Genomic DNA, 22,790 nt, shown 5'->3' on the forward strand with positions numbered 1-22,790 from the left:
AGAGGAATAAGGTTGTGAAAGCCAGAACTTTCCTATATTTTATATCCTATAGAAGTGATGTTGCCCCTCTTCCCCCATACCTCACCAAAGGCAGCATCCTTCCTGATGAGTTTCTGACTCCTGTTGCCTGTCTGCAGTGTAAAACTACTTTTGAGAACAGCTTTTTTTCTCAAACTGACCTTCTGGAACTACTCTTAAATTTGAAAGAGCTGAACAGTTCTTCTCTAGCATTGCTGCTTTGATGGCTTCAGCTCCGTTGCCCTCGTCCTTCCTCAGGCACAGTACCTTCTGACAGCACTGAATCCCTGCAGGACTGCATCCAACTCTGCAGACAGGGTTATGTGGCTCTGTCAGCTCCCTGTCCTGAATTTCTCCCCTGAGGAGGGGAATAGTCTTATCACTAAGATAAAGGACACATCATATTGGCTCCCGTTCTCTTTTCCTAAGTGGCTATCCGAAAATTCCCCATTAGTGGGATTTCTGGTCTGCAAAGCTAGCAAGCGAGTTTTTGTATTGCGGTCTTGTCAGGACCAGTGTGGAATCTACCTCATCTCTGTCAATTCTCAGTTGCAGTCTGGTTTGTTATGGATCATGACTGGTTGCCATGAATTACTGCAGCTTCTTATTTAAGAATGAGAAACAGATGGATCTGAGGGGCAGGGAGTAAGAACCCAATTCCTACGTTAAAGACGACCAACCAAATTCCCTGAACCCAGCAGCATCTAGAATGCAGCTTTCATTAAATGGGCAGATAGGGACTCCTGGAAGCTGAGCTCTTCTTGAATTGCTCTCCTTCCCTTTCCCTCCACCAAGAAGGGACGTCCTGAGCCTGATTCCCTTCCCCAGGGACCCTAGGCACTGGAGCGGGGAGTGGGTGTTCACTCCATGAGCCACGCCAGCCACCCCGTGTGGGGCTTTGCTGAGTGAGGCTTTTCAGATGAGTTTTGCAGTGTAGAATGTCCCAATCAGGGGTGTGCAAGGGGCTGGTTTTGGGGTGCAGCAGCTGGCGGTTAATGCGTTGGCAGATTGGCTGAAGCCGATCTGGCAGGAAGGCCAGGATTGGGTAAGAGTGTGTGTAAGCTTCCTGCCAGATCCCCATCAGCGAAACTTCAGCCCTCACCACAGAGTCACCATCAGCTTTTTACAGTTAAGAAAGCTGCGGCCTCGGGGGTAGGGAGGAAGAGAGAGACTCTGCCATGGGGGAAGGGGAGTGAGGAGGTGGGACAGTGTCTCTAAGGAGAGGCAGCAGAGACTGGTGCCCCTGCAGAGAAGAAAGATTGTGGAAATGTGGAGTGTGTTGGAGGGGTGTGTGGGAGTGAGCACATCCCTCCTTTGGGCTGTGGGGGGACGGTGGGGGAGTGCTGTGGAGGAGGGAGGGGGAGCGGTGCCTCGCACACCAAGGGGGTTGCAGAGGCCAGCCTGGGAAGTTGAGTAAGCTTCCCCCATGCTGTCCCCACTTTCCCTGTCTGCTGTGTGTTTGCTTGCACTTACTTTGCTCCTCACGCTCAGGGTGGGAGGATACGTATCGTGACACACAGTTATGTTACAGAGAGTCGCAGAGGACCTGCTGGTGTGTTTGAGCGAGCCAGGTTACAGACACAGTTCTGGAGAGAGAAAGTTTAAGAAAGTGCTAGCTACTTTCCATATTCTGATGTTGTCGCAGGGTCTATGGCATCCATTTTTCCTATTTCTAAAGCTCTTCACAGTTTCCTCACCTTTTCTTTCATTCTTCCTTCAGAATGACTATTCTTTTCTTAATTTGTGAGACTACCTGTTGGCAGGCTAACAAAACTTTTGAAAGGGATCTTCTCCAAAATCAGCTTGACCCTCGAATTTGATTTCACAAAGTAATGGGATATCAGTAGAAAATTAGAGAAATATCTTTGCATGTTCTTCCTTTATTCGCAAACTGTAACTCTGGTAATGCACGACAAGTGTGGCTATAGTTAGTAACTGGCAAATTCAGCAGAGGATTAGAGCTCGCTTCCTGCTTCTGTTTCTATGAAAACGCCTTGAATAATAGCATGTGTTGCCTGGGACTGTGACTGAGACACAGCAGAGTCTGAACCTCAGAGCAGGCCAAGTACTACTGTGGGTTAAAGAAAAAAGGCAAAGATCCCCCGCTGGTAAGGAAGAGCAGGGAGTAGTGGTGAACTCTGCATAGTAACATCTTCTGCAGTGTGGTATGGGCAGGGGCAGAGAGAGCACAGCGCTCTTTATCAAAAGCTGCAAAAAAAATTAATTCTCTGCCTTTTGTGCTGAGACAAAATATAACTATAGTGGGATAAGCAGAAGCACCTTCTCTTGGTTTTTTGGTGATGCTTCCATTAAAGGGGCTGAATTTTATTCTTTGTCTTTGGTTGGAGGTAACAATTGGTCATAAATGTGTGAGCAACTGAAACGATTTGAAGCTTCCCACAGACTGCTGTTCCATGAAGCATTTTTTATATTTGTGACTTTCTGTTCCTAATTCTTTCTTTGTATCTACATGTAATATTCTATTCCTGATTTTTTTTTTCTGAGTATTAGGTGAGAAGTTCGATGGCTTGCAGTCAGTCAGTTCCCTGTTGACAGTGTTAACTCACTCCATTTTTTTTCTTCTTTGTTTTTTGATTAATACAGTATACACTTTTGGTGTGCTTTGATAAAAGAAACCCAAAATGACAACTGAATGCATGAAGTTTCTCTCAGAAACCTTCAGTAACGGCACCGTTACATGCAGCACTGTAATCAGGAAACACTTTTCTCTGACCTCAGCCCTACTCTCTCGTGTATTCAACACAGCATAGGTAACCTGCCTGCCTTGGGAAACTTCTGAACACAAGACTGCCCAGCTTTCTTATTGCTCCTAGTAATGACTGTGGGCATGTTCTTCTAGGATCAGGAGTTAAAAGTGACCTCCACACCCACTTTGCTTACTATCTTGGCAGTATGATGGAACCTCTTATAATTTCAGCTTTAATGAGAATTCTCTGGCACTTTGGTGACTACTGCACAATGGAGTATCTTCTTCTTACAGGGAGATGACTGGATTTATGTAAATCCTGAGCAGATACAGAACAGTGTGTTTTGGCTTGTGACTTATTTACAGAATCACAGAGTCATCTGGTTGGAAGAGACCTTTAAGAGCCCCGAGTCCAACCGTCCACCCTGTGCTGCCAGGGTCCCTAAACCATGTCCCTCAGTGCCACATCGACATGGCTGTTAAACCCCTCCAGGGATGGGGACTCCATCAGCTCCCAGGGCAGACTGCTTCACAACCCTTTTGGTGAAGAAATTTTTCCTAATATCCAACCTAAACCTCGCCTGGCACAACTTGAGGCTGTTTCCTCTCATCCTGTCACTTGTCACATGGGAGAATAGACTGACCCCACCTCCCTACAACCTCCCGTCAGGGTGTTGTAGAGAGCGATAAAGGTATCCCCTGAGCCTCCTCTTCTCCAGGCCAAACAGCCCCAGCTCCCTCAGCTGCTCCTCACAAGACTTGCTCTCCAGACCCTGCACCAGCTTTGTTGCCCTTCTCTGAACCCGCTCCAGCACCTCAACGTCCTTCCTGAAGTGAGGGGACCAAAACTGGACACAGTATTTGAGGTGTGGCCTCACCAGTGCTGAGTACAGGGGTAAAACACACAAGTGGGCGGTTCTTGGCCTGTTTCACTGTAGTAAAGTTGCCAACAACTTGGTTTTGTTAGCATTTCTTGTACAGGGCGTGTGAAATTGTCAAGGTTGCTTGGAAATATTGAAAACTTTCCCACTACTTGGAGGCTCAGAACACTTCACAGTCGTCATGGATACCCTTGCTATGACAATGCATCACTTCTCAGGTCCAGTTCCTCTGCAGAATTTCAAAACAGTTGATCTCTGTCTGTTCCAAATCAAACAAAATTTTGAAATTTCAAAAACCTCCACAAAATCAGTTATCTTTTTAGGCACAGTTTGAGGAACGTGACTCCTTATTATCCAGATAAGAAGGATGCTTAAACCACATCTGTCCTGAGAATGCAGAGATCTGTATCAAGTGCTCGTGCAGTAAAGACTTGTGTAATTCATTCCAGCCATCTCGTTCACATAAGAGGATGAAATCCCTGATGCATACTTTTTCTTACCCTTATCTGTCATCCTAAATTCCGAGTAAGGGTTGGTAACGGTACCTGATGGTTGAGACCGATGTGTGTGGTGGGGATTGCCGAATCCAGGACGTGCATTTGTTCAATCTCCATGTGCCTGTACAGCTGCTGCAGCTGGGGAGGCTGTACGCTCTGCAGTTCCGTGAAGTGATTGTCTCCAAAGGTCTCAAACTCACTGTGCATGTGGTGGGGATGATACTCCCAGTAATGATCTGAGGAAAATGGAAGTAGATCGTCTGTCAGTACAGGATTGAGAAATGTGGCATTTACCTGTCTTTCATTATTTCCTGCCTTTCATTATCTTGCCTTCATTTTTCATTTTCCTGCCTTCATTATCTCCTGTCCTTTCTGCCTGCTCCACACCATCCCTGTTGACCCGTCTCTCTGGTGACAATCTGTATAGACACCTGTAAAGTTTTTTTTCCTTATCTCGTAAATGCCCGTGGTTGAAGAGGCAACAAATCTATTGAGTTACATGTTGTCATATTCTCAGTACACTCTTCCCCATGGCATGGAAGCGAGGAGACGGAGAAAATCTACAGATTATTCTGTAATTATCTTCAGTCTTTGCTTTACTTTGCTAGCGAAATTTCAGGAACGCTGCAGAAAAGGCTTGGCACTTTGCCTGTTATCGTGTGTGGGTATGTCACGCGTTTTTCAGTATCGATACTGGAGAATAAAACAACAAACTGTTGCAGTGGTCTGGTGTACACCGTTTACAGTGTGGCTAAATTCTCATGCAGACTCTTTCTCTACCTTTTTATCTCTTTAATGTGATTGAAGTTTCTTTGATAATTTAGATTTTTTTTTCAAAATAATCAAAAAGTACTAGGATGATAACCACTATCCTGTTTCCTGATTTATTTACTTCTGACATTAAATTCCGTGTCATTCTCAGGTTTAGGTTTCTGGTTTTTTAGTTCAATAGAAGCCTCCAAAGCTTTTAGAATTTCATATTTGCCGCTCGAAATCTAAAATCCGCTACAGGAAATGTGAAGCATTGCAAATTCTATTTCTGTCTTACATACAGTAGCTGCAAGCATAATTATGCACATATTTGTGTGCAATCTGGTTTTTAAAATTAAAGTCACTATCACGTCCCCTGCTCTGACTAAGCTAGGAACTAATCTTCCATGGTTTAACTTTTTAGGCACCACTTTAAGCATGGACAAAATTTCTTTCTGACATTCAGTGTAACAGTTCTAATTTATGTCATATTCTGAGTTTTCTTCCCTTGTATTATTATAAATAATTGCTGTGCTACCCTTCATGTGCTTTCAGATTGCTGTTTTGTACCCTTACAATCTACTCCTAACTATCACTTAACCCAGCTGCATGTGTTTAGCTCTCAGACTTTCAATATAAATGAGCATACCCACCCCTCTGATCATACTGGTGCACTTCTCCAAGCTCCCTCTCAGCTGTTGACTTCTTTCCAATTAAAACTGAACAAACGGTGCCAGATGAAGTTGTTCTGAATGCATAGAGGAGCGGTTGTCTTGTTCTGCCATATGATGTTATTGTGCACGACATTATCTGGATACTAGCGAGCTGTGAATATTTCTTCTTAAATACCAGTTTCTTTCTTTCTCTCAGCTTCTACATCCTCATCCTTTCCCACTTACGATTCAAACAATTAGGTCTGATCTCACTGAGAATTTGCAGTCTGCGATAGTGACTTTCAAGGGTGCTCAGTGATACGTTTGTACCAAACATAGTTGTACCTGAGAAGGTGAAGCCTTTTTAGCTGCCTTTATGGCTCAGGGCTCTAGAGTTGTATTTTGTAGGCCCTATCAGACCATTTACCACAGCAGTGCTTACTCTTTTGTCCTTCCTGCTTTTTGGATCCATGGATAAGCCGCGTCGCTGTGTCTGAAAGGGGTGGAAAGGTGGGCGCTTAGAGAAGCACTGGGGTGACTGCCACGTATGGCGGTAGGCCACATATGGATTTTGTAGACCAAAGTTACAACTACAGTTCTCAGAAGCACTTCTTGATGTTGCAGCACTAAAGAAAGATTGTGTTTTCTCTGGTAAAAAAAGTGGAGTTTATGGTTGTGAAGTACCCTGGTACTTGAACATTCGCGTCTCCTCCAACCCAGGACATGGCAGAGTGTGTGTGAGTTTGAATCCACAGGTCACCTAAAGCTCTGTCCTGGCAGAAGACTTTTGGCACTTTCAACATGAAACTTTTTTGCTTAGCTGGAGGGCTGAGCCACACTCACTCGTGCTTTTTCTGGGTTAAATTACTGCAGATTTCTCTGAGTAGAGCCAGGTGTTGAGGCCCCATATACCATGGGCAGCCGTGTGCAATAAACTGTGGAGCGATTTGTCCTCTTGTTGCTGAGAATGGTCTGGCTCTGCTCCGTAGGCAGAAAGTCCTCTGCTGGATGGCAGTGTATATTCTCAAACACCCCCCTGTCTTCGACAAACTTGTGTGACAAATGAGATCCCTGCATAACTGTGAGGATGACAAAGCCCAGGCAAAAGTCTCTGAGGCTGCCAGTGGTGCATCTGCAGCCTGTGGAGTGTCATACTAGTAGCACCTCGGTGGTCAAGGGAGAACACAGTGCACTTATGACATGCATAGCTGTGAGTAATTGTGCATACTCCGAGTGGCCTGCTTTTGATCCTTCTCAAATATTTTTTTGTCAGCAGTCATGTTTTTATACTTCAAGATAACTCTTGGGTTTTTCGAGCACATGACAAGGTTCCTGCTGCCTCCAGAACTCTTCTTTTGAGCTCTTCCTTGGCAAAGAGATTAACCTATGGTACACCGTCTGTGCATATTGATGTTAATCGCTATCTAACATTTAGCCTAGTCATTACTGAATTCCTGTTTTAGGGCATTAGATGCTGCTGCAAAATGCTATAATAGAATATTACTAATAGCACAGCATTTAGGGACTGACAGTGACCACATATTACTAATACATTACAAAATAAATCTCTGTCAGAAATTACTTCAACACAAACTTATGTCCACATATACAAGTGTGACAGGAGGAAAAATCCTTACTTCTTTCTAAATTAACTGTCATTTCACAGTGATGGTCAGGAAAAACAATATTGTTTTAGTTACATTTAAAGAGAACTTCCATATCCTGTCTCCACAAGCCACTCTGCAGTTAACCGTGTTGGCTAAGATATTGCATATGAAAATATAAAAAAAAATCTCAATATCTGTGTCTGCAGTTGTTAGAGTTATCAGCAGCTATTTAATTCTATGTTCTTTGATGGTGTTGTGTCAGTAGCACATAACAATTACGTTCTTTTCTCAAAAGTGTAAAGATAGAAGGAAAAAAAAGAGACAAAAATTCTAGAAATGGAAAGTGTCTAATCTTTGGTAAAGGAAAATGTCATTAAAAGCTAAGCTATAGCTACACAATGGAGTCATTATGAGAAATTTCATGTGAAGTGAAAGAGGATGTGAAAAAATTTCTCTCTTACAGGGACATGGAGAACATGTTTGTTTTGGTCTTGTATGTAGTGAAAGGTTAGAGGAAGGACAATCATGAATTCTGAACTCCCTCCCATGACAGAGAGGATGTTAGCCTGTTGGGAAGCAATAGTGAATCTAAAGGCGTTGTTTTAGTTCACCGTGGAGGTAGATTGTCACTGCACAAGTGAGACAACTTCACTGAACTTTCTCAGTCAACTTCTGACCAACGTGAATGGCTTTGCTCCTGTTCTAATAGATTAATAATGTTGCACTCAGCAGTTAGAATGTGAACTAGGCTTAAGGAAGGTGTTTATTATAAAGGAGAGTGACAGGCTAAATTTGCATCCCACAGTGCAAAACCACTCAGAAATCCATGAGCCAGCTCTTGCACCGGAAACGTGACAGCTCTGTCAGCACAACGTTCTGCCCGCTCTGAGGAGACTCAGACCCGCTCTGAGGAGGCTGGGCTGACATGGCTGTGCTTGGCAGGTCAGAGCTAGTGCCTCTGAGTGGCTCTGCTCCCTGCTCCACAGAGTTTACAACCCAGTTTGAACTCGGAGAGGGTTTCTTAGTGCTGCATTGCACATCTTAGATGTTCCCACTGTGTTGCACTCATCTGAAAAAACAAGCCAACAAAAAACCCAGAGGAAATGAGAAAAATACTGAAGGCCACTGGAGAACGAGTGTCACGATTCCCTGCAAACTGCCATCTGTGAAGTGAAATGCTGTGCTCCTAGGCAGTGCAGCAGTCTTATCCATAATGGCGGTAGGGTCCCATGAGCTCTCACTTTACAAACTTCATGATTTGAATAACGCCAAAGTTTGAAAATCTGTGAGTCAGGTCCCAGCAGATCCTGAGAATGGGTTTGAAGCAAGGGGATTTTTAAATGAAGTTTGGAGTTCTTTCTATTTTCCTTATAGACTTTAAGACTAAGTTCATGTGTTTGGACCTACTTTCTTTGTGGGCTAAAATCCCAACAAAATCAAAGCTGAGATTCTTAAATATTACTCCAGGAGGTGGGATGAAAATAAATTCCCAAATCATGAAACCTAGTAAAGTTCCATGAGGCTGGCAACACAGAGAACAAGGGTCATCATTCAGCTTCATACAAAAAGTGATTTTTACTAAGCCAATAATGTTTAGTAATAACTTGGAAACAAAGCTGCAGTGGGGTTTTGTAATTACTGAGATTGCATTAGTTGGTGTTACAAAATATGCTGTATTACATTGGCAGTCTTACTGGCATACAAACTCGGGCTATGGTCATGGACTAATACATGATCACTTGAAGTAGCTTCTGTCCCACATGACTGTGTCTCTGTGTTATTGCAGTATTTACAAAGTAGATAAACCACAGTATGAAAAATAATCACAGAAACTGCATGTTGTGGTGACCGTACAGGTATTTTTACGGTGGCTTTGCTTGTTGAATTTAGTATTCACTTACTGGCCAAGATCTCCTCCACGTTAAATTAGCGACACACTGTTGCATGCACTTTACTGCCTACTCATGTAAACATGGAGTAAGGGTTGCTTCGGAACTATGCTCTAGAAAAGTGCCAGGAATGCACGTAGCAGAGATCGACAGATCAAGACATTGCCATCTCCCTTTCGCAAAATTACTTTGCTAGCAGTGAGAGGGAGGTAGTCCGACTCTTGACCAAGACCTTCTGTTTCTTTATCAGTCCCTTATCAACAAAGTCAGGAGCATTATTCTCTCTTGTAGTATCTATTTACTTTATCTGATAGCTTTTCTCTGAGTCTGTAGTGGTATTGAGTGGACGTGCAAATTTTTTTTTATGTATCACTGGTGATCTCACTGTAACCCAAGCTGAACTCCTTTCTCACAATTCTGTCCTACTTATTTCTTCTTTCTTCCTGTCTAATCATGTTCTCAGCTCTTTCATTTCACTACTATCACTGCAGCACTTTATTCTTTTCCCCCGCCATTTTTCAGTCATTGTGCTTTTAACCCCATTATCCTGAACACTTATTAGATATTTCTTAACATGCTTTGTGACATCCCTTTCCCTCTCTTTTGCACGACCCTTCTCAGGGCCCACTACTTCTGTCACATTAACAAACTGAAAGCCAATGCTGGGTCCATCAATATTTATAGGAAAGAAGCAAAATGTGTTAATTTGTGTTTTTCACTCCCCTTTTCATTCTTTGCTCCTTTGGCCCATGAGCAATTCAGGAAAGCATAGGGCGTATTGAATGTTTACACGCAACCAACTACATTACAGGTGCTTTCATAAATAAAAGTTTGATTGAAATACGCAGGCTGGGCTTAAGTTGCTTCTTCCTAAACCACTTACTGTAGGAGCTAAAACATTGACCAGTGTTTTTTGGGGTCTTTAGGACAAATGCAACACCAGTTTAGGAAGAGACAAGTTTCTGTTCAGATTGGGCGTTTAGGTACTTCTTAAGCCATAATCCACAGAGGTGACTTCTGAGTTTTTGTTGTGTTGATTATGATGAGAAAAAACGTGTTAATGATCTGAGCAGTGTAGCTTGGGATCAGCCTTCCAACAGAAAAATGGGCAGTAAAGCAGATGGGATGATAAGATTATGAAAGAAAAAGGGATGTTGTTGCCTACATTTAGGCAACAGGGATGAGGTAGCCTATATTTAATGAGAGAGAACTTATTTCCCAGTGCTTTCTCCTACCTGGCATCTTCTGTATTTATTGTTTAATTGTCACAATTGCCTTTTGAGATAACAAATGTTATCCTCTTTTTATGGGTGTGTAAACAGGTACGGGTTATAATGTAAAAACCCTGAATTTCCATGTGGAATTTGCGGGGTTTGATTAATGTGACTTGACAGATGCCATGAGATAACTTACAAAAACTGAATTAATTCTTTGTCTCTGGGTGATAATAATGTCATGGGTGTTTCTTGAATGCAAGTAGAGAACAAATGTAGGTAAGAATCTTTTTCAGTTAAATGTTCAGAACAATCCTATTCTGTAACTTGCTGTCCCTTAAGGCAGCTTTTGTTGCCCCAGGTAAAACAGTGCTATGTTGTTAGATGTCTTAAATTAAGCAGTGATGGGTCCAGTTGCTGTGTCAGTGGGAGTCTTTTAGGGAAACTCCAGGATCTGAAGGGACTGCACGGGTGATACAGTAGAACGGTGCTTTTCCTTCCTGAGTCAATATTGACTGATATTTCCAGGGTGGTGTTGCTGGACCATTGTATTGCACAGCAGACAGAATTGACAAAGCGAGGCTCTCCCCTCTGCACTGATTTGAAGTCCAGTGCCCAGACGAAAGGAAAATATGAAGACACCAATGCTTTGAAATCACATACATAAACTGAAGCAAAAAATAATCATTCGGTATTTTTATATTGAGCTAGCTTTATGTATAAAACTGCTACAAGGAAGTTTTACAGAGATGTAGAGAGAGGAAGTACTTGGGTGTACTGGAGGAAAAGTGAAAGTTAATGCTAGGTGCAGCAGCATGCAAAAGAGATCAAAAGAAAGAGAGAAACGGGTGGAGTTGAAAAAGGCCAAATACCAAAGAAGCATAATAAAATGAAGGCACAGAGTATCTAGGACCTAGGCCAAACAGGAATTGGAGATGGGAACACAAGAAGAGCAATACAGCATGGCAAATCCATGTCCTCAAAGAGTTCTGAATCAAGCAGAGTGCTTTTGATCTGCAGAGGAAAGTAAAAACACGGTGAAGGTAATGAAGGATAGAGATCAGGAGATCCCACCTTCCTGGCAATGCACGGAATGTCCCAGAGGCTCCTTGCATCATTCAGTGCTTTCTAAAATCCTCTTTCAGAAAAATCGTGTTGCCATTGCTGGTTGGAACAGTGCCATTAAGCAGAATAAAATATTGTTGGTTTCTGATTTGGAAGTATGTGCCTGTACGTTACAGATCACAGCAACATGTCTGTTCTTTTTCTGAATGTCCTAAATCTCCTCCCTTTGTTATCCCACGAGACTTTATGTTCCAAGGAGATATTTTTTAACTTACCACCATGACTCTCTCCATCACTGTTGAGATACTGGTAATAGTCATGCGGCTGCCGGTAGAGGTCTGACTCATAGGGTACCATATCTTCAGAGGGCTGTAAAGAGAAGAGGAATTTTTAGAACTATAAGCTTACACAAATCCCTTCAAAATTATTCATATAGTTAGTGAAGGGGGGATGCCAACACATTTCACATTGCCTAGGAAAAGAAGGGGGAAGCTTTAAGTTCTTATTGGATCAATAGGAAGAAAGCGTTTGACAGCAAGCGCTGGTTTGCAAAAAAAAAAAAAAAAAAGAAAAGAAAAAAGAGTAATCCATCTCCTGAGACCCAGTCTTTGCAGCAGAACTTGTTCTGTGGTATTACACAAGTTCTCGATATCCTGCCCTTCTGCAGATACTCCTTAGAGACCTGTTTTGGACATCAGGCCCAAGCCAAGATACAATCACACCAGCACAACAAAGAAACCTTTTCTTTGGTAGTGACAGACATTTATTATTAATATTCTTCCTGTACACAAAAGAGAAAGCAGAAATCTGTCTTGCCTAAGCATATTTATGTTCCTAGGAGGCCTCACTAAATGGTGGCGGTTTGTAGGAGGGTAGTGACGTTAACAGAGGGTGTAAAAACATTTGCTTTCTCAGTTTTTGACCAAGATGACTGGTAAATGTTTGCTGGTTCAAAACAGCTGCACAGAGCTGTTAAGTGTGCACAGAAAAGACTTAAAAAATTGAAGTGGGGAGCAGATACTGAGTAGGTCACCTACTGGATGCTTAGCTGTAGAATTAAAGTCCTCTCTATTTTCTTAAACCAGGTGGCAAAGGGTAGCTTTCCCGCTTGTCTTCTTCGCCATGCCTAGTCTCCAGTGTTAATACTGATTAACATCTTGTTTCAATAAACGTGGTCTCTTTATTATTAGTTGTGCAGAATTCTGTTGCTTCACTTAATGTTTGCTTTTATCTTTTTCCAAAATGAAGAGTTAGAGCAGGGCAATGTCCTTTATAGGGCTATAATAAACTTGTCCAATTAAGTTTGATACAGTATTTTCCAATCTGAACAAGTTCTTACGATGTCAACAGCCATGTAGAACTCAAACACCTTCTTGCTTTTTGTTCTGAAAGGAAATAGTTTCTAGTAGGGTGTCACAGGTTAGGGCTAATTAAAACATTTTTCTCCTGTTAATGACTCCAGCATAACTATAAAGAAAGAAAACAAATATCTAAAACAACATGATAACTTACATGAAGGACCTATTTTTTATGTTTGTATGTTTATATGTTCATCTCTATGTCCCAAATCCTCATCTGCCTCCGTAAGTCTCTCTCATTTTTGGAACACCAGAATTTTGTAAGCTACAGAGACAATGTCCCAGAAATGCAGGTAAGCTTCTCTTTTTAAAATTCTTCCTCCTCTAGAGGAAGAAAGAACTCAAGAACATGAAATGTAAGGCAGCAGCTGCCTGATAAAATCCAGATGGAGACGGTGGATAAGCACCTGGCAAAGGATTTTTTTTCTGGTGAAAATGACATCAGACTTACCATTAATTCTACTCTTCAATTCTTCTAGTTAGCTCCTTCAGCTCATTCTGTTGGAGTTTGGGAATTTAAAAATTGTCCTTTTCTAGGGATGTGACTGTGGGATTTCTTCAAGAAAATAGACATATTTTGGGCAATCCAGAATCTTATTTTGAGTTAGCAAAGCTATAATTCTAAAGTTCGCTTAAAGTCTGCTTTTAAAACTCTGCTTTAGTGGCTAACAGAACCTCAGCTCTCAGGTAGCAAAAGTGCAGTTTTACAAAGTTCTTTGTTTGAAATTACTTATCAGAGCTCTGCAGCCCAGCTATCAAAACTTTAATTAGCAAGGATCCTTGTTTAAAAACTGCTGAGAAGTGAGAACTGAGCCAAGGTCGAATGGCTTATTTATCGCGAGCAGGTGTGTTGAACAAGTTTTCTAAGTGAGGTAATTAAAGGGGGGGCTTTTCATTAACCTAATACATAATTAATGACAAGTAACGAATCATACCGCCTAAAAATGATGTAACCGATTACTAATGAATTAACTTTTTTAACCAGTGACGAATCATAATGTTTAGATACGATGTAATGGTGTTTACTAATGAATTAGCTATGGTATAAAAATAGAGCTATCTGGGAATAAAACGGACACCAGTTGTTACCAAATTGGTACGTGTGGCTGTATTGTGTCTAAGCCCCCTGTGTCGTTTGTTTTTAACATGTGACTAAAGTTGTCCCTGCTCACTTCAGAGGCGGTGGACTAGATGATCTTTAAAGGTCCCTTCCAAGCCAAACCAGTCTGTGATTCTCTGATGGCATTGAAGAAATTAGATCAAGAAAAAGAGAGACTTACTTCCAGAGGGTGAAGAAGTTAGAACACACGCATGCTTTTAGAAATTACTTTGGGCCCTAGTAAATCCTTAGTAGCAGCTATGTGTTGTATTAGCACATCATATTAAAATGCACTGGTAAGATTGCCTAAAATGTCATGACTTCCAGAATACACACTAACAGGGAGGGCATCAGATCCATGGAACATTCAAATCCTCAGGAGCGTATCCATTGACTGGCTGTCAGCTCCCAATAAAACTGGTGGTGATGGACAATTGTTTTGGGGAAATCTTGAGAAGATGATAATCCACAACAAAGACAACCTAGGGGGAAGACTAAGTAAATCATTATTTAGTTGTATCCACAGCAGGGATACCAGTGAAAGGACTCCTTTTATTTCTGGTCTCCAGAGGACATAGGTGCAGTCTTCCATTCCATTCCAATCTATAGGATTCCAATAGAATTGCCCTTCATCAATACAGACATTTTCCAGATTTCACAGAGCTGGTCAAATGAGACAGTACAGCGTGGATTCTCTCTGATGCTTCTGGTTTTCTTGTGCATGTTTTCATTTTGTTCCCTGTAACTGTGGCTGGTAACACGCGTTCACTCATCGCCTTTCCTTACGCCTGTGGTGTACTCTCATCTCTGACAAGAAACACCTCTGTGTTCTGCTTTCTTCAGGATGAAGTTCTGAATGGAATTTCTAGTTTTCATTATCTTCGAAAATTTATTCACCTCGCTCCCCCATTTCCTTTACATAAATATACGTTCAGTGTTAAATCACCTCAACCTGGAGAATCTATTAGGTTTTTGCCTTCACATTCAGAATTGTTAATTTGTCATTAAGTCAAAGGAAAGCATTCATGTTATGTGAAAGGAGAGACCTCAATATCAAAATGGAAAATGCACAACATAATAGTTGGGAGAAATGGAGGTTTAAAAAGTCATATAAATGAATGTGGTTTGAAAGAAGAATCTTTGTTTCCTTTCAACTGTAATACTAGAAACTGACTTAAATTATAAAAAATTTCCAAATCTAAATGCATCCAAGTTTTGTAGCTCTGATAAATATTTAACCAAAAGTAAAAAATTTCCAAAGAAATCACTGTCTTGTCAATCCAGGCTCAATTTGCCATGTATAAAATTTCCACTCTACAAGAACAGCTCTATCACTGATCTACAGAAGCATAGCTTGGAAGGAAGGCCAGGCATCAGTCCAGAAGTAGATCAACCACACATATTTTAGGTCTGGGAAAGAACATTGGACTGTTCCTGGTTGTGTTCTTCCTCTGTTGTCTCTTCTTCCCTCAGGTTTTCCAAACTCACCTGTTTCAGTCCAATATGCTGTGACAGGTAATAGAGTCCGATACTCTGTGAGCTGAGAATGAAACAATTCTGCCATCCAAAAGCTAGTTTTACAAGTTCACATGTGTATTCATGACCAGAGCTAAAGGAAGGTGTGTTAAACAGACTTTAAAAATATTTACAGATCTGGCTGGCTGCAGAGCAAGTTGCAGATACTTAACATATGAAAAAGAGTCTGCCTTTACATGGACCGTTGGTTTTTTACACACTCTGTTTTGAAAGTCTGGGACTTCAAATCTCTTTATTATGACTGTGGGAATTTTCTTCCTTGAATTTGTTTTCTGCTCAGTGATCCGTTTGATAAAATAGGTGTGTATATCCTTGTTAACTCATGCAACCTGGATCAATCCATCCCCACAGAGGACTTGAATCGTCAGCACTTTACAACTTGGTTTCCGATCTTCAAGGGTAATTAATAATGGAACAGATATATTAAATATTTTAAACTTTATGTATCATTATGTTAATCAGATGGTGGTCAGAGGAAACAGTACACTATGGATCCTCTCTGATTGTATTTATCCTGTGGGAAGGTAGGATATTCTTTCTATTCATTAGAGAAACTATTTCACAGAACCTGTTTTTAATCTCTCTCTCTTAAGGTTTATTAAAAGCTTTTTCTCTAATTATAGAGAGGTTTCACTATGTGCTGCTGTTGCCTCTTGTACCAATCTTGACCCACTTGCCCTGTCCTTCTCTGGAACCTCCCCACCCACACACCCATTTCATCATCTTACTAATGGCACTTCCATGACACTGAACTGTTTTGTCTTCCCTAACAAAAAGCAAAGAATGGCTTATGATACAATTTTATATTTAACTGATGTCAGTGGTCACTGGTTCCATCAATTGTTTTGATGTAAAAGACTGAGAGAAGCAACTTGTAGCTGTGGTCTGAAGTTAGTATCTCCTTTCCTACATACCATGAGGTGTAGTATGTTATCTAAAACCATACTCCAACCTCAAGCAAGTGGTCAACAAGCAATACTTTATCTGTCACAGACTTTGATAAATGGAGAGTTACCTCCATGTTCCTTCTTTGTTCTGAAAATCAAGGGAAAAGCCACAAAGATACTTGGAGGAAGCTTGGTTGGCATTGGTTAAGAGAGATACAAGGGACTTAACTGTACAGCTATCTGAAAATCCTTGCTATTTACCAAGACTTTGTCAGATGATTCCAGTGACTGTAAATTCACTAAATGCTGATCTTTTTTTTTGTTGGTTTTATCCTGACATAACTGTTCACTGGCATGTGATTCAGAAATACTCCACACAGTTTCCAATGATGTGCTGCTGAGGCACGTTTTAAGGCCAAGATTAAACATACTTCCTTGGGAAAAAATTTACAGTATAACTATTTTAGAAAAGCTGAGTAAGAATCTTAGCATGATTACTCCCTGGGCCAGCCTCGCTGGACCATGCTGGCAATGCAGATCTGTGGAACAGAGCACTTCTGTGGGGCATTTTCGCTCTCATACTTCCATTCAAAGCTGTGATTTCCTCAGGTGTCTACTGGGGGATTCGCAAATAACGGGGGCCCTCTTTAGACAAAAGTGTTTGACTTAATTTTTTGCCCTGTAGCACAATGAGATTCTATCATGCTCTGGAAGACATGAGCCCCTTTTGCAGAACTTTTCCATACAAAATTCCTAACCTTCAGAGAAGGATACAGTACTCCTAAACCATTTGAGCAGCATTTTCCAAATGAAGGGTAAGAGTTTCCTAGCGCAGTCAAGAGGAAGGCGGTTACTGACCCACCCTCAACAGAAAGGGGAGGGGCAGAGCAGGGAAGTCTTGCTTCACAGAAAGCCTTGTCTAGAAACAGGCTTATGTCTCCCCTCTGAAAAACTCCCAGGAGGCACAGACATTTATAACGATGCCATGTGGGGCTCAAACTGGTAGCGCTCAAAGTGCACTTAAAATTGAGCGATTTTGAAAGTACAAAACACAAATTTACTAATATCTGGACATTTTAATCACAAAAATAAAACCCAAATTGCCCTGTCAAGTGCTTTTGTAAGACGTAGTTGTGTTTTCACTGCCTCTAGTATCATTCATCTGAACAGAGTTCTGCCAGAATATTAACTGCAACACCAATTAGAATACGGGCCAGACTGTGGTAGACTTTCACTCCATTTATTCAATGTACGCACTGGAATTCAATAATGAAAAACAACAGTCCAGAAAACTTAACTAGGACCGAATGAGTGGACAGAAATGTATCAATTATATATTTTTTTAAACGGAGATGCTGGTTTCTGAGGTAGTTGAGGATGAGGTTTGGGTTTCTTTGTATATTTATTTTTAAGCCCAGCAAGTAACATATTGTGTGTATTGTTTTAATTTTCTCGGTTTCTTTTCAGATTTCTATCCTGATGCATTTACAGTACATCCACTGGAAAACTCAGTGTATTTAAGAAACAGAAAAAATATTTTCAGTGTCTTCTCGCGCTTTGGGTAGATTGGGGATTTCAGGGACACTACTGATGAACTGCTAGAATGAAGGATCTCCCCCCAGAAAGACATTTTTTTTCAGTCAACATGGATCCCAAACATGAGAGGAATTCAAAGGGCTGCCTTTCTGCGTGGAAGATAAGGAAACCTGTCTTTAGCCTTCCGTAGATAGTACAAGACAAAAAGAAAACTTGATACAGATTTTGTTAAAAGTACTCTTCGGTCTGCGTTTTCTCTTTCTGTTTCCTGAACACCTATAGCAATTACCAAAGTAATCTACTGCATAAAAAGCCAAGTAAAACACCTTATCTGCCACCTCTTCAGCATCTACAGACTTAATCGAATCTAATGAGGGCCCCTTTTACCCATTCTGCTTGGAGATTTCCCATTAAGGTTTGTTTCTGAACAACAGGTTAGCGACATTATGTTCCTTATAAATAATAATTTCCGAACTCATACGATAAATTACAACAGTCTAAAAATGCTTCAGAGTTAAAGAAAGGATGGAAACAGCTTCATAAGCATACAGAAAAATTTGTGTCTTAGAGAAAATATTGGAAGAGCCAATTAAGGGCTACAGGTTGTTTCTCCTTATTCACCCAATGCTTTTTCATAGCAAGTGAGTTCAAGGGAATTCAGTTCAAGAGAACCTGAAGTTAGAAACTAAAATGCCATCACTGCGAAGAGCACAGAGTCCTAAAATCTGCAGCACACAAAATTAACATCGAGCAACTCTTCTGTAACAAACTGGTAGATAGTTAAACACATGAACTATGTCAGACACTCCAGATGATTAAGAATTACAACCTGAAGGAAGACTCGGCCTTATATCGCAAAGCCAGCAATGAGGAAAAATATTTGATGACTTGCTTTATGCGTATTGTAAAAAAAATACCATATGTTTAATCTGTGAAAACAAATGGAGATCAAAATCAGATACAACTTTAGGGAGGAAATGTTAATTTCCCATTCATTGCAATGTTGTCACTAGCTTTATATATTGACCTAAGCCCAACTTCCTGGCACTGCAAATCCAGACAAAAACAAAGATATTCTCAACTAATAACACCTGATTGACTTTACCTTTTGCTGCTGAGCCCAGTAATCCCTATTAGGAATAAACCCCGTATACTCACAGGGGGAATGAGGGGAAATCCTTCCATTTTGCAAGCTTGCAACATTCAGCCAACTTCTGCGTGAATTTTTCTTAATTCAGTTTTCAAACATCCAGAATAACTGACTTGAAAAAATCACATGAAACAAACAAAAAATTAAAAAATTAAAAAAAAAAAAAGTGAGATCCCTGGACTCCACGAAGTCCCTTTGCAGTGATGGATCTCAGGACAGGAGAAGGACCCTATCAAGTTTTCATAGTTTGCCCTAATCGTTTCTGAGGTGAACTTCTTCCCGAGTTGTATGTGAAGTTCCTGATTTTATCAAATGTCTGTAGAAGGGAGATAGCCCTTGGGTCTATCAGTGCGCTGTGACGTCACGCTTTAGCCAGTTTGCATAAATCACATTTCAGGGAGCTGCGGCTGTAGCAGGAAGTCTGCCCCGAGCCAGATGGGCAGGTGCTCGCTGTATAATCAGCAGCCAGCGCCGGGCCTGCCACCAATAGACACACACAGGGGCGCAGGGCTCGGGGGAGGAGGTACATGCTTCCCGCTGCAGACGAACCCGAATGGTGTTGCTGCTGTCTGGCTTAATGATGTATCATAGGGACACGGTCCTGACAACTGCGAGGACAGCACAGTGACATAGGCTTGCTTTAATAACAGTCCTGCATTGGAATTAGGCAGCAATACTTAGCAGGAAGGAAAAAAGGGTTCTGCAGCTTCGGATACACGGTCTTAGCTTTCCCCAACACACTGAAGTTAAGCCTCCATTAGTTTTCTCCATAAACCCTGCCACAGAGCAAAATGTCTCAGTGAAAGATAATTAGTCCTGGTGAAAGTTTCTTATGAATTCTTTTCTTTCCAAGCTCCTGCAACTGGGGAAAAGGAGAAAGTATCACATGTGCTGTGCAATGACTTGACTTCTCTGAGATCCTGAGTGCCTTTAGCGTATAGCAGAGAACAGGATTTGTAGATTTGTATCTATCTAAAGAGTCAGGTGCCAAAATTTCTTGTAGAGGTTTTGCTTTAGCTCTTCTTACGTGGTGTTCTCCCCTCTCTTTTTCCCACTGTTTTACTTGCACTTGGCTGCCCCGAACAGATGCCCTTGGTACTGAGGTTCTGGCAGGGGCAGAGCTGAGTGGGCTGTGGGGGCAGGATGTGGAGGGTGGGGAAGAATGCAAAATGCCTTCGTGCTCTGCAGTTAGTTACTTGATCTCTTGGAAAAGTGAAGTTACTTTGTCTCGATCGTTCCCCTTCAATCTATGCCCATGTGCCACAGGTTCTGCTTTTGGAAGTAGCCTGTTCACCACTCACCTGGGTCTATGTGTGAGGGGGAATTTCAGCCACTACAGACTTCCTCCCTCATACACTGGTAAAACCAGAGGCCACTCACAAGTTCCTCTCACTCCCCACCCTCAGGAACTCAACAAGTGAACCATATTAGCGATGGGATAAGATGAAGAACTTGATAGGAGATTAACACTTGAAGCCCTGAACTGAATTTCGCCAGCATTAGTTGATACATAAGCACTTCATATGTATTTTATTCATCCCATGAGGTCTTGACTTTAACCTAGAAATAAGCAAACTGCTAAACAGTCCACTCCTGTCTGTGAGATGGTTCTCAAACCTCCCCTTGGATACCAGTCTGGAAGTGATCAGACCCACCTGGGGGAAAAGGAGGGAAGCAAAGTACAGTCCCAGTGATAAAATTCAGGAGAAGGGAGTGAACGATATACACACATCTGAAAGTGGGTGCTTGGATAACAGGTGATAAAAGTAGTTGTGGAAATTGTGCGTCTATTGAAAAAGCTATCCAGAACAAAGGAGAGACACTATCTGAATCATTGTTCACTGACAGATAGCTTAAGCAGCTACTGGAGGGTTTAAAAATGTAGTGTTTTACACAGAGAGGCTTCTATTAAAGTGGAATGCAACTGTATTTCCTACGCGGGAGGATATTTCTGAGCCGTCTCATAGCACAGGAAATTACCTAATAAGGATAGATATTTCGCACCAGCCTTGCTGTGCTCAGGGAATGTTAGATGACCAACATTATCAGTGATGGTTACCATGAGTGATCATAAGCGCACCAAGGCTACCAATACAAATAATAAAATCGATTCTCTGTGTGATGAATTAGAATCAAATAATATGCCATAAAGCTTGATGACCAGCAGGAAGTTCAGAAGCTGAATAAGCTTCCTAGAATGGAGAGGATCTCCATGCATGAAAATGCTTTAAAGTGAAATAAAATGCCTTTTTACACTGTCATATTTGTATAGGAACATCACTAGTAACAATTTTGGTAAAATTCAACATAGATTACTTTCTCACTGTTGCATATAACTGGTGTTTTATCCTATGTCTATAACCTCAGAATCTTCTCACTCCTAAAGGAAGGCCTGCTAGAGACAGACCCAGATCCCTGCGGTACCTCATCAGATGACTCACATGCAGAAAGCAGATGAAGTTACTGAACAATTGTATAGTAGAGAACTGATTTTCAGAGCCCTAAGATACGAACTGCTACTCACAGAGTGTAATCTGGCCTTCAAAAAAGGCTTTGCAAGTAGGGTAGGGATCCTTCTCCACAATGGGAGTTTGGAGAACTAGGGAAAAACCTAGTGAGTTGACAGATGATGTTTCTGAAACATTAGTTCTGAAAACTTTTAACATTCATATTAATCTGAGAGATTTCCCTCTAAGTATCACCTCACTGTGTGCAATTTTTTGAAGCAGTTCTTCCCCTACCTCTACCCATTGATTCTTCAAGCTATTTTCTAACCACAAGCTACCAAAGCAAAAGGGTTTCAACTTGCAGCCACATCACAAAGAGGTCCCGTTATCTCAAACCTTGTTCAGTGCTTGAAAGGTAATTTCTCTCCATACTAAAACCACATGCAACATCACTCATCTTGAAGTCTTTAAATCAGAAACAGGTGTTGATGTAGATTCTGTGGCTGAGTTTTCTCGTTAACAGTAAAACAAGACCTCTGAGCAAAGGATTCCTTTGTATGTTCCGTATTCTGTGTTTTTCGCTGAACTTGTTTTATCGAGGGTAGTGCACCTTGTCGGTCTCGTATACCACCGTTTAACACTGGACATCCATTAGGATGACTGCGGGGTGGGGAGGGAGGGGGCTGCCCTCTTCTCTAAGAAAGCCGATGGGTCTTTCTGACTGTGGAACCTGCGGGGTCTGGAGCCCGAGAGTACAATCCTCTGCATTTAATTCTTGGTTATATATACTGCTGCTGAGATGAAGATACGAGTTGCGGTTTTCCATATGAGAGAGTAGGAACCAGAAAACGGCTGCTTCAAGTTAATGGCTGAGAGAAATTTGTTACCACATTTTCTCAGTGGAGCTTCACCGTAGGATCTTTAACAGTCTGATTGTAGACTCCACTGAAATATGTGCTCTGCTTTCCACTGGCATAGGTTATCACTGACTGATGTTCCCTTGTGATACCCACAGGTTTGTTACCATGGGTACATTTGAACAAAGACTCTTCCTCTCTATGTGGGCATCCCCTTCTAGAGTTGATACAGTTTCTAGTGGCAGAAAAGTGCTTTTTGACAGTCCAGCTTTCATTAGTTCCTAAGTTTTATGGAATGGCATCTGTACAAGAACTTTTGCCAGGGGGAAATGTCATTTAAAAGTCATTAAAATATCACTGTCTTAATTAACTTCACTGTATTGGCAAAGATTTTCAAGCCTAGACTGGACTAAAGCCACGTCAAAATGAATACAACCATTTTCTTCGGGAGGAAAAGGAATAATTTGAGTCAGTACTAATCCAGAAAGCTTCATGGATTTTGTAAAGAACCAGTATGATGGGTCCTGCACTTGGGGGCACTTGCTCCTGCCCTTGGGTCATGACAGCCCCCTGCAGCGTTGTGTGGCTGGAGTGGCTGGAAACTGCCCAGCAGAAAAGGACCTGGGGGTGCTGGTCGAC

General features: G+C 41.5%; 1 protein-coding gene across 2 annotated transcripts in view; it reads right to left on the reverse strand.

Annotated features, from left to right (window-relative positions):
* The window catches only part of SPI1 (Spi-1 proto-oncogene), a 21,238-nt gene extending 2,048 nt beyond the window's left edge, over window positions 1-19,190 (reverse strand). Inside the window, exons 1-4 of one of the 2 annotated variants that reach the window (XM_010132005.1) lie at window positions 18,856-18,900; window positions 18,586-18,588; window positions 11,557-11,650; window positions 4,152-4,339 (exon numbers count right to left, since the gene is read on the reverse strand). In XM_010132005.1, coding sequence (XP_010130307.1) covers window positions 4,152-4,339; window positions 11,557-11,650; window positions 18,586-18,588; window positions 18,856-18,900 — 330 coding nt within the window. Of the gene's footprint in view, window positions 1-4,151; window positions 4,340-11,556; window positions 11,651-18,585; window positions 18,589-18,855 lie in introns of both variants that reach the window. The other variant, XM_010132006.1, reaches the window with a different exon arrangement.
* Between the last annotated feature and the right edge of the window lie 3,600 nt (window positions 19,191-22,790).

Source organism: Buceros rhinoceros, unplaced genomic scaffold, assembly GCF_000710305.1.
Source record: "Buceros rhinoceros silvestris isolate BGI_N320 unplaced genomic scaffold, ASM71030v1 scaffold11682, whole genome shotgun sequence".
NCBI classification, from domain to species: domain Eukaryota; kingdom Metazoa; phylum Chordata; class Aves; order Bucerotiformes; family Bucerotidae; genus Buceros; species Buceros rhinoceros.